This window comes from Vespa velutina, chromosome 10 (genome assembly GCF_912470025.1).
Source record: "Vespa velutina chromosome 10, iVesVel2.1, whole genome shotgun sequence".
In the NCBI taxonomy this organism is placed as follows: Eukaryota; Metazoa; Arthropoda; class Insecta; order Hymenoptera; family Vespidae; genus Vespa; species Vespa velutina.
The window spans coordinates 1,967,015-1,981,182 of NC_062197.1; the positions used below are offsets into that span (position 1 = coordinate 1,967,015).

The 14,168-nt window shown below is 27.6% G+C and overlaps 5 protein-coding genes across 19 annotated transcripts; 3 read left to right on the forward strand and 2 right to left on the reverse strand.

The window, feature by feature from the left end:
* The first annotated feature begins 580 nt into the window (after nucleotides 1-580).
* Nucleotides 581-4,050, forward strand: LOC124952305. Of its 7 annotated transcripts, none has more exons than XM_047501954.1 (7): nucleotides 581-969; nucleotides 1,625-1,842; nucleotides 1,912-2,142; nucleotides 2,244-2,495; nucleotides 2,590-2,973; nucleotides 3,063-3,211; nucleotides 3,307-4,050. In XM_047501954.1, exons 1-7 carry the CDS (start codon nucleotides 798-800, stop codon nucleotides 3,542-3,544), a joined length of 1,644 nt encoding a protein of 547 aa, XP_047357910.1. In that variant the 5' UTR covers nucleotides 581-797; the 3' UTR covers nucleotides 3,545-4,050. The 7 variants fall into 7 exon arrangements, with proteins under 7 accessions (XP_047357910.1, XP_047357912.1, XP_047357909.1 ...); XM_047501956.1 differs by having other exon boundaries at nucleotides 2,232-2,495; nucleotides 3,299-3,486; XM_047501953.1 differs by having other exon boundaries at nucleotides 582-969; nucleotides 2,235-2,495.
* LOC124952306 (integrator complex subunit 14) lies at nucleotides 3,261-10,220 on the reverse strand. 3 transcript variants are annotated; one of them, XR_007101863.1, is made up of 7 exons: nucleotides 9,498-10,220; nucleotides 9,093-9,417; nucleotides 8,774-8,985; nucleotides 8,410-8,664; nucleotides 8,009-8,338; nucleotides 6,673-7,938; nucleotides 3,261-6,032 (listed from the first exon to the last, which is right to left on the reverse strand). XR_007101863.1 is itself a non-coding variant. In XM_047501959.1 (6 exons), the coding sequence occupies exons 1-6, from the start codon at nucleotides 9,678-9,680 to the stop codon at nucleotides 7,711-7,713; spliced, it is 1,533 nt and encodes a 510-aa protein (XP_047357915.1). In that variant the 5' UTR covers nucleotides 9,681-10,220; the 3' UTR covers nucleotides 3,261-7,710. The 3 variants fall into 3 exon arrangements, 1 of the variants encoding a protein (XP_047357915.1); XR_007101862.1 differs by having other exon boundaries at nucleotides 6,087-7,938; XM_047501959.1 differs by having other exon boundaries at nucleotides 3,261-7,938.
* LOC124952312 (pyroglutamyl-peptidase 1) lies at nucleotides 4,620-7,697 on the forward strand. 6 transcript variants are annotated; one of them, XM_047501982.1, is made up of 5 exons: nucleotides 4,622-5,449; nucleotides 5,819-6,406; nucleotides 6,484-6,576; nucleotides 6,677-7,080; nucleotides 7,186-7,697. In XM_047501982.1, the coding sequence occupies exons 4-5, from the start codon at nucleotides 6,853-6,855 to the stop codon at nucleotides 7,573-7,575; spliced, it is 618 nt and encodes a 205-aa protein (XP_047357938.1). In that variant the 5' UTR covers nucleotides 4,622-5,449; nucleotides 5,819-6,406; nucleotides 6,484-6,576; nucleotides 6,677-6,852; the 3' UTR covers nucleotides 7,576-7,697. The 6 variants fall into 6 exon arrangements, with proteins under 6 accessions (XP_047357939.1, XP_047357941.1, XP_047357943.1 ...); XM_047501984.1 differs by having other exon boundaries at nucleotides 5,819-5,975; XM_047501983.1 differs by having other exon boundaries at nucleotides 4,620-5,449; nucleotides 5,819-6,576; nucleotides 6,803-7,080.
* Nucleotides 9,974-12,366, forward strand: LOC124952304. The gene is made up of 4 exons (XM_047501950.1): nucleotides 9,974-11,551; nucleotides 11,622-11,923; nucleotides 12,016-12,133; nucleotides 12,208-12,366. Exons 1-4 carry the CDS (start codon nucleotides 10,361-10,363, stop codon nucleotides 12,289-12,291), a joined length of 1,695 nt encoding a protein of 564 aa, XP_047357906.1. The 5' UTR covers nucleotides 9,974-10,360; the 3' UTR covers nucleotides 12,292-12,366.
* LOC124952310 (TM2 domain-containing protein almondex) lies at nucleotides 12,306-13,996 on the reverse strand. 2 transcript variants are annotated; one of them, XM_047501979.1, is made up of 6 exons: nucleotides 13,647-13,996; nucleotides 13,430-13,497; nucleotides 13,184-13,327; nucleotides 12,988-13,109; nucleotides 12,772-12,915; nucleotides 12,306-12,642 (listed from the first exon to the last, which is right to left on the reverse strand). In XM_047501979.1, exons 1-6 carry the CDS (start codon nucleotides 13,741-13,743, stop codon nucleotides 12,507-12,509), a joined length of 711 nt encoding a protein of 236 aa, XP_047357935.1. In that variant the 5' UTR covers nucleotides 13,744-13,996; the 3' UTR covers nucleotides 12,306-12,506. The 2 variants fall into 2 exon arrangements, with proteins under 2 accessions (XP_047357935.1, XP_047357934.1); XM_047501978.1 differs by having other exon boundaries at nucleotides 13,638-13,989.
* Between the last annotated feature and the right edge of the window lie 172 nt (nucleotides 13,997-14,168).

Here is a 14,168-nt window from a genome sequence, read left to right on the forward strand (position 1 = left end):
TTTATTACAATATTGAAATACATTATTGGTATACCCAATTTTGTTATTAAATTTAAAAATTTTATATAAAAATGCAATTAAAAGTAATTATATTTATTACGTCATATCTTTTTCAATTTTAAGAACGAGTTAGAAATGCAACATTGCTGTTACTAAAAAAAAAAAAAAGAAAAAAAGAAAAAAGAAAAAGGAAGAAAAAAAACGAATATAGTTCGGACAAAGAAATATTTAATATACATTCATAAAAATTAATCATCAAAATTTATAAAAGTTTAAATTAATAAATATAACTAAGAATGATCTTTTATATACTAGCGAATTAAAATCGAGGATATATAAGAAAAGATGTTATTTGTTAAAATTAGTACTATTACTAAAGAAAATATATTTTTCTCATTGAGACATATGATAGGTAGAACATAGAGTGTATACGTTACTGTCGTTACTGATGGCTGTTAGTTCCCGATTGGTTATAATATGATTGCTCGACTCTGTGTCATGAAATGGCGTTGCTTTGAGATTTTGGTGGGAGAAATGTGGCGTAGGGGGTAAGTGGGAAAGGAAGCAAGAAGTAGAAAGCAAAGGCATCGATGGCAGCGTCGTAGTAGTCGGCCATTGCTAGGGAGTTCACTTCGGTACTAGGCTAGGCAAGATAAGCATCTTCTTCGTTCCCCTTGTGTCCCCCTCTCCACCATATCGTTAACGTGAAAAAACTATTTAGTGATTTCGTGTTACGATTTTGGATGTTTCTTGATACAGAAGTTTTTGAATTATAGCGGCGATATATTTTTTAAAAAATGGAGAAGAAAAAGTCTGCGACACTGATCGCTGTTAATGAGGCTGCGTTACGCGCCAATCTTCTTGGGACAGTACCACGACTGACGCCAACAGGGAAAATCAGTCATGCCAAGACTCGCGTTTATACGCAACGATATCGTAAAGAATGGGAACAGATGCCGGATTTCAAAGGTATTTGTAAATAAATTATCTTGGAAGGTTAATCGTCTCGTTTTATATGCTTTTTCTATGGTCTTATCTATAATGCGCGCTAAGTCCACAAAGAACATCGATTATGGAATAAGCGTTATAGAAAAAGCGGGAGGTTTTTACCGTTTACGATAGCTGCGCTTATTTTTAGAGATACAGTTGCAAAATTTTCTTCCTTTTTCGAATGAATAAAATCTAACCAATAGTCTGAGATCTGTATAATTATAGAGACAAAGCAGTTTCTCCTAGTCGTGGTTCCTTTTTATTTTCTACTATATTCTTAGTTACTTCGCATAGTTTCCTTGAAACATCGTTAATGTACTTGAGTTGTTATTTCTATTTTTGTTCTTCATTTTTTATTATTATTATTATTATTATTATTATTGTTATTATTATTATTATTATTATTATTATTATTTATTTTAAAGTAATATTATCTATGGAACTATAATATAGATCTAAAGTGGATAAGATTATCTATTATATTAAATAACATTTGTTTAAGTAACATCATTAGTTATTTTTCAATGTTACTATGTAATTATTTGAATTATACGTTTGATTAAAAGTCATACATTCAAAGGAAGAAGGGACAGATAAATATAAATAATATATTAATTGTAATCTTTATTTACAGGATGGTTAACATCTGTAGCATTTCAACCTACACGTGCTTATTGTACTTATTGCAAAAAAAATCTTCATGCCCATCGATTATCTCTTTTGAAACATACATGTACAATGAAACATCAACGAGCAGCTTTGTCACATGAAGCTGAAGAAAAGACAAAAGTAGAGGAAGAAAAATGTGAACCTCTTGTTGAATTAGAGGTAGAAGAAAACAATGTTGTTGAGGTATACATTTGTTGGATACATTTTTATATATTTAATATAAAGAAAAGATATATTTTATATTATATTTAGTCTCTGGAAAATACACAAGTTGAAACAGAAGAAAATGAAGATGAAATTGAATATGTTGTTGAAAGATTAGATGAAATAGATGATGTAGATTTAAATGAATCCCAAGGGAAGCAACAAGAAGAAGAGGGAGAAGAGGAATATGCAGAGATTGAAGAAGATGAACATTTACATATACCATCTGACGAGGAAGATATCAAGCCTACGTTAAAGAAAGTTAAAATAGAATCCGTAGTAAGTATCAATTCATAATTTAGTCATTTGAGTTATTATATTGTTAAAATATGTTAAAATACATAACTACATACAGAGATTGTTGAAAGGAGGACTTTCAGGAAAATAGCAGGGATACTTTAGCTGAAGCAATGGCTCATGTTCACGGAGAATATTTAGAAGAAGTCGATGATCAAGAAAATATACAAATGGAAATGATAGTTGAATCTGAAGATCAAAATGTAGAGATCCAAGATATGTCAAATCTCGTTAAATCTGTAGATAATAATAAAAACATGAAAGAGGATCGTGAGAATAGTAGATCTCTTAGACGCAATGCTAAAAATGAAAAAAGATCTGGAGTTAAGCTATTGGTACTTACACTCAAATAGCAACAATATAATTTGGTTGATCATTTGTTTTTTTTTTTTTTTTTGCTTTTTTTCTTATTACGCATATATATTTTAGCAAGATGATGCAAAGCCTCAAACAGATTCTGGAATAGTTATGGCATGTCCTTTACCATTATTGGGTACAACTTACCAAATAAATTCTTCAGTGACTGGAACACCTGGTACAATAGGGGTGCTACAACCAGTAAATACTCTTCCAATAGCACCTGCACAAAATAAAACAATTACTTTAACATCAGGTGGCAAGACGTTAACTTTAACAGGTGGTACATTTCAACCTGGTACTCAATATGTACTCAGTAAATTAAAGAGCAAAATACCAACATTAGTTATGACAGAAAAGAAGCCTATTTGCGTCACTAGTGAGTCATTAAAAATAGAAAAAGGATCACAAGAACAATTGGTCATAGCTAGCACCAGTCAGTCATCCTCAAAGAAAGTACGTCAAAATAAAATCAGGGATTTTATTTTTAATATATTAATCTATTTAAACTATATTTATAAATTATATTATATATACTTTTTTAGCACGTTATTTTGAAACCTGTTAAATCTACAACAAAGAAGCCACGCGTTTCTACTCATGTAATTGATACAAGTAAAGGTATTCCTGTTGGAGGTTTACAAGTTAGTCTTTATAAACTTATGGATGGTAGATGGACATTTCTAAATGAGAGGTATTACTTTTTTAATTGTTTTCTATTATAAAAATAATATAAAAGCCAATATTGGATATTATTATATTGTATATAATGAAAATACATGTTTGCAGTAATACGGGTCCGAATGGTCGATGTACAGATTTGGTAGACAATGCTAAAGTTAATTTTACTGCTGGTCGATATAAAATACATTTTGATATCGACAAATATTTCACTCTTAGAAGAATAGAAACTATGTATCCATTTATTGAAATAGTTTTTGATGTAAAAAATCCGACTGGTCATTATCATATACCAGTGTTATTGAGTCCATTTGGATACAGCACTTATCGTGGTTCTGATAGATGAGTTTGTAATATATTGTAAATATATTTCTATTTCTGACTGTATGATTAAGTTATATAAGAAAAAAAAAAAAATATATATATATATATTTGTAATCTAAGTTAGATATAAGAAAATTTTATATAAAATATCTGTATTTTATTATATTCAAACATATATAAATAATCCTAATATTTGTGATTTATTTGTAAGCTAGTAATATGTATAAATAATATTAGTTTATTGGTAAAGGTGCATATAACTTTAATAAGATAATAGGTAGAATAAGGGACAAAATATAATTTTAGATGTCAATAATATTATCAATAAAGAAACTTGTTAGTATATATATGATATATATCCTATAATTCTATAATATTCTATAGAATTCTTTTACATTCCAACAAGTAAACATCGAAACTCTATCTTTCTATAAGAATAAGCTAAATTATAATTTCAATAATTGTAAAACTATCTAAGCAATCTTTGATATACACGGAATACAATAAACTAATATTTAAACAATAGTAGATCTGTTTAAACATTAAAAAGATGAAAACGTGCGAGAAACTAAAAATAATTTTAATATAAAATTTCAATACTTAAAAATTTTTATCTCGGAGTTAATTATGTACAATATCGATATATTCGGAGTTTTTATTGACTTTGACGATTTCTGGATCAATTCTCTTTGGATCTCCAAAATCTAAACATTCAATAAATTTCTTCGTAGATTAACTTGTGAATGGTTTTTTATTTTTTGATTTAATTATTAGATCAGAATAGGTATTTCTTTTTCAAATGCATTTATAATTATTTGAGATTTTGAATATTTTTCTAGCACGAAAATAATAATGAATCGGATATTCATGAGTTTTAATAAAAAATGAACAAGAAGATATTTCCGATAGATAGTCTCTGGATTACAAGTGAAATTATGCATAATTTTCTTATAATAATTAAAATATTCGCTTATAGGCGAGTAATTGTAAGCAAATGATAGATATACCATCGATTTAAAATTGAAACGCACAGAAAACTTTTCTATCGTATTTATGTTCGCTGTCATTCTTATGTCTATTCCTAAGTCTCGGGGTGGGAATCCTGAGTAGGGCCCATGGGTGTGGGCCTTTGTGCAGGCTGCTTTGTAGAGTTACTTCCCTTTTCTTTTTTTTGTCCAGCTCTCTTTTCTATCTCATATTTTTTTCTCTTCTTTATCTTCTCTTCTTCTTCTCTTAAAATCATCAAGTGATCATCGAACAATATTCAATATATTCACCTCACGTTCCGAGTTCCATCGTTATCACGTGCGCTCACGTTTCGTCTATTTTTTATTTTCTTTCTCTTATTTTCTTCTTCTCTTTATCTTCTTCAGTCTGAATTATCAAGGGATAAATTCATTTACGGTAGGAATAGTCCGACCTATAGTCGAATATCTTGTCAATTCACCATCGATTTTTACGCGAGAATAGGGGAAGAATAAGAGAATACTGGCATGCATGTCGGCGGGCATAGGCGTGGATTTTCGCGGGTGCAATTAAACTTCATTTGATTGTTCGTTTTGTCCCGAGAATACGGATTATAGAATAAAGTCACAATTTTTCTAAGACTCACGTTTTATTCAAGTCGCGATTAAAGGTCCTATCCGTGAACTTTATTTTATTTGATCGAAAATTTGATTAGATTATTACGCGAACGTAGACTTTAGAATCAATGTTATTCTAATACATACGGACACGATTTAAAATCTTACCGAAGATTGCGCTTTTTATTGTTCAAAATTTGGAAAGTATCAACGATCGTACTTAATAATTCGTTATGTGTGAAAATTAATAATCTTTATGTCTGGATCGGTATTGCGGAATGTAGATTTCTTTGAGTTGAGTTACCGTAAATCCGTGGATCTCCAGATGCAGCAACCTCCACGTGGTGAGATCTGAGTCGGTAGTACTTGCGATGTATTCAAATCTTATTTAATACAAGTACTACCGAGCGAATGACTGCATATTTTAAAACTTTTCCAATATCTTTTCAATATAATTCCAATTAAAGATTAACGTATTTTCATTTTACATTACCAATTATACTTCAATAAATAAATGATTAAATATAGTAGAATTCTAAAATAATTTCTTAGAGAAACGTATAGAAAGCTTTTCTAATCGTTCTTATAGTTATTATCAAGCCCATATATTTCCTATTTATTCTCATTTACTCTTATTAATTATTATTTATAAAATATATAATAATTATAAGAGTAGATTTATTCTCATTTACTCTTATAAATATTATTTATAGGTAGAACCCATGTGTTGGATCCATGTGCGTGAGTCTTTGTGCGAGCTCCTATCTAAGCATCGTGCAAACTTCTCGGGTAGGATCTTTGGATTTCTTCCGATGTGTGCCCTTAGTTGGGTTTTTTTCTTTCAATAAGGAAAAATCGAGTTCGATTTTGGTACGAGTGCGATTTTGATGGCATAGTGCGATATTTAATATGTCGAATTTATATAACCTGAAAAAAATAACTTGTTAAATATTTAACTTACAATTACAGTCTTATATATACCTATATCTGATATATATCTTTGCCTTTTTTCGGGATACAAAATTGATAAAATTTTGAAATAAAAAAGAAAAAAACGTAGAAACTTTGACGTTGATTCTGAGTTTGTATCTGTTCTAATGTAATGTTTAAAATGGCATTTGAAATAAAATGGGTGTCATGGCAGATGATATGTGATTGGTTATTGATTTATTTGCAAAACTGATGTCATTTAAAATTTAATATAGTCAAACTAAATAATTAATTATTATTACTTTTTTATTTTTCTATCTTTTTTTTCTAATGTGATTAAAATTCTGGAATCTAGAGCATATTACTGTATGGTAAAACTTTGTAACATCACAAAACATAATGTACAATTTTTTTTATTTACATTAATAATGACAACTTTAAATTCTAGTTTGAATAAAGAACCCCTATATCTAATCATTCGTATCTTTCCAATAAACACGCTTAATGCTATTTAAGTTATGTCAAGATATAACCATATAAAGTAAGTTTAATATGCTTCATTATTTTTAATTTCATTTAAATAATTTATCCAAAATTGTGAAAATTTATATATTCTTAAAAACACCATTTCACTTACATAGATTAACACAAGGAGAGATACGGATTTGATTTATCAATGTGCTATTTAAATGTAACCAAAATTATCGTTCTGTAAATATTTAACAATTGATGTTAAGTAAAGAAAATATATTATACTATTGTTCAAGATTTGAGCAAGTCATTGTGTGAAAATTCATTAAAACTTGCATTTATAAAAATGCGTGAAAATCAATTGAATATAAGTGGGAAAAAAATTTTAATAACTGGATTTGGACCATTTGGTAACCATATTGTTAATGCAAGTTGGGAAGCTGTGAAAGAATTATCTAAACTGTGGCCACAATCAGAATTATGTAACATTCAATTAATTACGAAACAAATACCTGTATCTTATGAATACGTATCTACAGAAATATCCAAACTATGGGAAGAACACAATCCTGTAGTATGTAATTGTTATATCGTGTATAGCTTACTCTTTCAATAATTTGTTAATTAAATAGTATTTAAGTTAACAGATACAATAATTAATTGTCAGTATTTTGTTTAGATCGTTATACATGTAGGTGTCTCTTACAAAGCAAGCTGCTTAACCATAGAACACGTTGCTCACAGTACAGGCTATGCAAGACCTGATATAAATGGTAAATGTCCCAATGAAATATGTACTGTTTATCAAATTTTAAAAACAGACATAAATGTTAATAAACTTTGCGACAGTATTAATGAGAATTCAACAGAAAGTGGATGCAAAGCCTGCATTTCTTATGATGCTGGAAGATATTTATGCGAATATATATTTTATCAATCATTGAATATTAAAACGCAAAAAACATTATTTGTTCATGTTCCTGATCTTCATGTATATTCTAGCATGCAAACTAGCAAGGGTTTATATGATATTATATATTTTCTGGTTAAAACCTTAAATGATGATTAAAAACATAACGAGCATTATAGTAAAAAATGTAAAATTTTACTATTATCTTATAAAAACAATGATACTTAATATCTAATATTTTTATCCTTAACATTTAATATAAATACATTATTGCAAATGCATATTTTTGTCATTTTATGAACCTTCCTGTTGAAATTTGGTTCGTGTCGGTGGAATATTATATCTTAGTTCGAGAAATTCAGGTTTTCGTAACATTGCAGCGACGTGTCCTAACTGTATTGTGCAATCTGGATTTAAATTTGGTGGTAACAATGTACACTCTCGTTCAAGTATACATGCCAAACCTTCCAACAATTCTACAAAGCCCATAGAGGCTGCTGCTCTGCGTAACCTGTTTACTTCCTATTTAAAGAAAGCATAGAATTATTTAAATATTTGTCAAAAAACAAATAGATGGATATCTTAGACTTACCTTGTAAAAATTTTGTGTCTTCTCTGGCAATTTTCTTGCATGTCTTAATATTTTTTGAATATCAGATTGCAATCCCACTTGTCGAATCCATGACGGTGCATTTTGTGTATAACTTCTCTTTTCAGTAGGTCTAACAGGGAAAGAAACTTGTGCACCTTGAGCTGCATCAGCTGGACCTAAATTATTGAAATTACCTAACCATGGTACGATATCAGGTCCTGGTTCTAGAACCGTTAACATTAAATTTGACTTCTTTTTTGTATCTGCCCATGAATAAATAAAACCAAACCATTCATTATTCAATAAACATAGAGCTGCCATATTTTCTACCTGTAAACAATTATTTTATTAAAATATTTCTTTGTTAGAAAAAATACCTATTTAATTTAGAAATAAAGAACCTTTAAAGCTCCATGTAATAATACACAAAAGGATGGTATTTTGCCTTCATCTCCATTTTCATCTGTATCTGAATCTTCTTCCAACGATATACCTTGCATATTTGCATTTTTTTCAGTAGGCAATGGTAAAACTAAATGTCTAGATATAGCATTAGGACTACCAACATCTGCTACGGATATAAATCCACAAATTTCAATATTCTTTGATATCATTAAACCAGATATCAGTTCAAAATCTGTTTTTTTTGTATATGGCTAAAAGAAGAATAATGACTATATGTTATTAAAAATTTCAGTTAAAAATAATTGTACACAAAAAACAAAGTGGGTTAATTTTCACATAAGTTATTAACAAACAAATTACCATAGGAGGTGGAGATAAAAGAATACGTGAACCTAAATAGCCACACTTTAAATAACCTTGAAAAGACACATAATTTGTCTCTGCTAGTTTTTGGAAACATACTGCGACAGAATGCTTTGTGAGAGGAGAATCTGGTACTAATATAATACTGTCACATCCAGCTAAATCAATTAGGCGTTGGTAAAGAGGTAAACCTACAGACAAGCCTGGATCTAAAATAATACATACGTATAAATACAAATGTAAAATATATATAAGATAAATATATAAAATTAATGTTATAAATGTTAAATATATAAAATTACAAAATGAATATTACCTTGAGATGGTGCAATACAAACGACACTTAATTTTCCTGGATATGGAAAAGGTAATGGAAAAGGATTCATATCTCTTGTTACATTTAAGGAATTTAATGAATCCCCCAAAGACATTGGTCCAATACCAGGATTACCATCTGTTATTAAAACTACTTGGCAGGCCGTAGTATTGCCCCATTCTGCCATGATCACATTATTAACACCATGTAAAGCTGTTTCAATGCAGGTTTTGTCACATTCCTCTATATTTTGTAACTTTGCACGTATACTGTCATAGTCACGAGTAAATGGACATATAACTTCATAAAGCGATGAAAATAATACCTAAAATAAAATTTCACTTTAAAACAACCAACTGTTTCATTAAAATATTTAAATCATAGGATATATTTATTAATTTTTACCAAAGAAACAAATTCCAATTTAGAATTAGTTTGTAAATAATGTAATAAGGCATTTATTCCATGAATTGCTAAATGATGCCTTGTTAATTGTTCATTTTGAGAATTATCACTATTTCCTGTACTTCCAATTGTTACAGGGCGTCTCATTGATAGAGAAACATCTAATGCTATGACTGTTGGCATTTTAATAAATTCATTTAATACTTCAATTAAAATACATTTGATCTTTCAATATTGTTCTTTTCACTTGTTGCATGAAATTTGTTTTTTTTTTTTTTTATAGGTTAAGTATATAAAGTTTGTAGATACATATGCATATACGTATATATATAAAAGCATAGCTGTAAACCAAGCACATGTATACGTATATAATACTTATATTATATAAAGAATATAATATCTTCGCATAATATTATATTATTCATTTATTATATATGAAATAGATCTTTTATACGAATATTTCAGAACTTAGCAAAATATTTTAGAATTTAGCAAACGAAGTGGTTAGAATAATTCAAGCACAAATCTCTTAAGATTTAACGATAGTTCCTTCGCTTATAGTTCTTTAAATAGACTGTCTATTTTATTCATAACATATCGAAAGACATATATTGCATACAAAAAGAAGCACAAAATTAATAAAGCGATGACACATTTCTGCATGAACTGTGTTCGATTTAAGTGTACCGTAATACTGGATCTTATGTGTCAGTGAATTGTATTTTAATAGTATTCCGTTTAATATGAAATACACGTTCATGTATTCTTACAAAAGATTATAAGAAAAATTAGAAATTTGTATAGGGCATTTTATAGTAATATTATTTGTCAATATAATAAATCGTTCAAAAATTTTTTTATATATGTTGAATCACAACGTACGTACAACTATTAGATTAGTTGTAAACACTTTTCGAATTCATGAAGGAAATAGTAATAATCTGATCTATGGGAAATGTTATAAATCATTCAAACCGATGGTTTTGCAATTTTTAGAAGAAAGATTAAAGAATAACATCCATTCTAAAGAAACTTTATCAAATACATTAAAAAATGGGATAGATGATAGGGTATCTAGAATTACTACAGATGACAAGAAATATAATACATCTTTAATAGATTTAAAAAAAATTCAGAAAAAAGAGATGTTAAATGCATTAATAAACTTTATGTATCAACAGCCCGTATATGTATTGCTCCATGAAATAAATGATATTGATATAAAATTTTGTAACCTTTTAGAGGTTATGTCGTACTGCGATATTTTTAAATTATTATTATTTTTAAGTAAAACTGTATCTTATAAAATTATAGAACTGAATTTCTATATTAAATCCATAGAATTATTGCGGGAAGGAATATCAAATAATATTTTTAATAAAGATGAAATCATGCTCTGCCTTTATTTTTTTGGTTTAAGAAAAGATAAAGCAGTAAAAGATATACAAATGACTTGGAAATATGTGGAATTTGAAAAATTATCATTACTTGAAAAATGCATTGCATCAGAGACATTATTTAAATGTGGAATTAAATTAATACAAAAGCATATAGAACATGTTGAAAAGTTAATAGAAAGCGAAGCTACATTTCTGATTAATAATTTAAATTTACTTATACCATTATGCAAAGTTGTACGACATGCTGGAGCTACAAAAAATTTTTTTCCAAGCAATTTAAACAAAGAAATAATTAACCATAATCATAAATATCACATAATAACAGCAGTGCATATTTTAAAATTATATTCACATATGTACCTATTGGAACCTACAGTATTAAAACGGCTAGTCACAGATATAATAGACAATATATCATCGATAAATAAAACGATTAAAGATGAATCAAATTTTCATAAGAAACAAATCTATAAATCTAAATACTTAGATGGATTTTTATGGAGCATTTGTATATTAAATTACAAATTAACAGATGCACAATTATTAGAAGTTAAAAATTATATCAATAATACACTATCTGTTATCTTTAATGAACCAAAGGAATTATTACGTATATTGTTGTCATTATGGATTCTTGGATATCAAGCAGAATTTGTATGTTATCTATTAATGATTTATAATGTCTATATTTTATACAAATGTTTTATACATAAACATATTTTAGATGATAGAGGAATGTATTAAAAGAAATATTTTTGTGCAAGCACATAATAACAAATTTTGGAAAATAAGAACTAGCTTATGTTTATTACTTCACACTATTCAAACTGAATCTCCAAATATTAAATTGCCTAGTGATTTGTTTACTGAGGTATATGTAGCTATGAAGATACAGAAATCTTTAAAAACTATATGTACAATTGTAAATGGACTTTCCGAACAAATGAAACTTCAAAATATTATTATCAACTCTCCTGCAAAAGGAATATATATTGCAGGTGTTAGTTTTGATCATTCAACTTTGGGGTAATAATTTTTACTAATAAATAAATTTTTTAATTGAAATATGTATAATATTGTATATGTACGTGTTGCTATATTACTTTTGACTTTTACAGATCTTTTCATATCGATGTGTTAAATGACATCACATGTTTACGGAATTCTAAAATTCCACATGGTCTTATGAATTTAAAACTTAGGCTGATCAAACAGCTTGGTTATCAGTCTATACTAGTTAATACATAATTATATTTTATATATGAAATATATCGGTAAAAAATTTTTATATAATATTTTTTATTTTTCAGATCGATGAAGATGATGTTAAGGATACAATTTCTACCTTTAAATATGTTGAAAAATGCTTGGTTGGAATACTATGTACTGAGTAATAAATATTTTATACTTATAAGAAAAAAAATTGTGTATTTATATACATATCACATTTCAATTCAGTTCTCGATTTAAAAGTCAACAAATATTAATTTTATAAAAACTATGCGAGTTAGATCTAATAAAATAATAATATAATATATAGGCTTTTTACATGAAATTCGAGAGGTCTCATAAATAATCCTAAATTAGTTTTAACAAGAAAGAATAATATTTAAATATAAAGAGATCCATCTGCTGGTCCTAAATATCTCATAGAAATCAATATTACATCAATCAAAGTCCATACACCAAGCCCTCCAAAACTAAATAATTTGCCAATACCTTCTTGCCAATGTCCCAAATAGAATCTGTTTTGTTATTAAATATAGTAGTTATTTTTAGAATTATCTATGTTTCTAATATCTTATTATATAAGCAAATTAAAATATATAAAATTACATCGTTAATAAGATAATAATATTAGAAGTTAAAGTTACCTATCTGCACCAAAGCCTCCTAAAGTAATGCTCAGTATCAAGGCGGTAGACCACCTATATCCTACCGTCCAATTGCATCGTAAATTTTTCATAAATTTCCTTTTTCCCAAACACAATACATTACTATTAACTGTACAATTTGTTCTAAAAAAGAAGTATGCATTTGGGACAAACGTTTAAGCCATTTAATCATCTTCTTCTTTTAATCTAGTATACCTGTAATATTGTTGAGGCGATGCTACAGAACTACATGAATTTTTTAGATGACATTGATGTTCCCAATGTTCGGTTTGATAACAATAACGACATATATATTCTTTTTGAAAGTTCTGTTCACCCTAATTACAAAGAAAATGAAAAATGAAATTACAATTAAATAGACTTGTAGGATAGTCTGTTATTTGATACATACTATACAATCAACGTATTCTGCTATAGTACAATTTGCAACATAAATTGCTCCATAAACGCAATTAAGATTTAAATTACATTTTAAACATTCTGCTCCTAACTCAGAACACGGTACTCCGACTGGACACAAACCTGAGATTTCTTCCTACGGTATTGCTTACAATTATAAATCATATATTTATACTTTTTGACGATTATATATATTTTTGAATAAATTTGAATATATGTATATCAGACAAAACTTTACCTTTCTACTACTATAAGCAGGTGTAGAATTTGCATTAGATTCTTTTAACGCATAACTTATTATACGATCTGTAATATCAAATAATATACAAAGTAACTGTTTTACAATTATTACTAAACTACAAACATTATATCCAATTATTATATTAAAATAAATCATTCCTTACAAAACGATTAATAATAATAAAAAATATGCACAAAATCATTACCGTATTTACCATTACCGTAACACATATGCACTTCTTTAACAATATGTGATAATAATGCAAAAAAAATGAAAATAACGTTTTTTGAATTAATACGAATTACGTTCATTCTCAAAAAAAAAATATTTTACTTTTGTAATGTATTATAGACCAACAAATTTGTAGATATTGAATTTATTTGTACACATATCATAACATTGTTTGGCTTAGATTCGACCTGTCTTTCTAAGTATTCATAAACAGAGATTAGTCAAATGAAGGGAACGAAAAAATTTAACTTATGCGATATATTTTAATTTAATATATAAAAAAAAATTACATCTCATTATTAATACTAATATAGATAATTAATATGTTACGATATTCTATATATTATCTTATTTACATTTAAAATAATATAAGAAGTGTATAAAGTATAACTTGAATATAGCTTGCAAATTGTAGCTTTAGATGTATGCTGATTGGATGTAAGTTTATCGCATAAGAGAGAATAGCCAATCATTGTTAAGAAAATATTGTTTGTACTCTAATGTA

What these genes read in the sequence shown, in the direction of transcription:
- LOC124952304 (XM_047501950.1), top strand. Translation starts at nt 10,361, where the DNA reads ATGTTGAATCACAACGTACGTACAACTATTAGATTAGTTGTAAACACT. An exon ending in TTGGATATCAAGCAGAATTT is followed by an intron (nt 11,552 to 11,621) that starts GTATGTTATCTA and finishes AACATATTTTAG; the next exon opens with ATGATAGAGGAATGTATTAA. An exon ending in TTGGTTATCAGTCTATACTA is followed by an intron (nt 12,134 to 12,207) that starts GTTAATACATAA and finishes TTTATTTTTCAG; the next exon opens with ATCGATGAAGATGATGTTAA.
- LOC124952310 (XM_047501978.1), bottom strand. Translation starts at nt 13,743, where the DNA reads ATGAACGTAATTCGTATTAATTCAAAAAACGTTATTTTCATTTTTTTT. An exon ending in TTACGGTAATGGTAAATACG is followed by an intron (nt 13,498 to 13,637) that starts GTAATGATTTTG and finishes TTGATATTACAG; the next exon opens with ATCGTATAATAAGTTATGCG. An exon ending in TCGCCTCAACAATATTACAG is followed by an intron (nt 12,916 to 12,987) that starts GTATACTAGATT and finishes CTTCTTTTTTAG; the next exon opens with AACAAATTGTACAGTTAATA.
- LOC124952305 (XM_047501951.1), top strand. Translation starts at nt 798, where the DNA reads ATGGAGAAGAAAAAGTCTGCGACACTGATCGCTGTTAATGAGGCTGCG. An exon ending in AAGTTAAAATAGAATCCGTA is followed by an intron (nt 2,143 to 2,231) that starts GTAAGTATCAAT and finishes GATTGTTGAAAG; the next exon opens with GAGGACTTTCAGGAAAATAG. An exon ending in TGGACATTTCTAAATGAGAG is followed by an intron (nt 3,212 to 3,306) that starts GTATTACTTTTT and finishes ACATGTTTGCAG; the next exon opens with TAATACGGGTCCGAATGGTC.
- LOC124952312 (XM_047501983.1), top strand. Translation starts at nt 6,853, where the DNA reads ATGCGTGAAAATCAATTGAATATAAGTGGGAAAAAAATTTTAATAACT. An exon ending in GGGAAGAACACAATCCTGTA is followed by an intron (nt 7,081 to 7,185) that starts GTATGTAATTGT and finishes TATTTTGTTTAG; the next exon opens with ATCGTTATACATGTAGGTGT.
- LOC124952306 (XM_047501959.1), bottom strand. Translation starts at nt 9,680, where the DNA reads ATGCCAACAGTCATAGCATTAGATGTTTCTCTATCAATGAGACGCCCT. An exon ending in AATTGGAATTTGTTTCTTTG is followed by an intron (nt 9,418 to 9,497) that starts GTAAAAATTAAT and finishes ATTTTATTTTAG; the next exon opens with GTATTATTTTCATCGCTTTA. An exon ending in TTGTATTGCACCATCTCAAG is followed by an intron (nt 8,986 to 9,092) that starts GTAATATTCATT and finishes GTATTATTTTAG; the next exon opens with ATCCAGGCTTGTCTGTAGGT.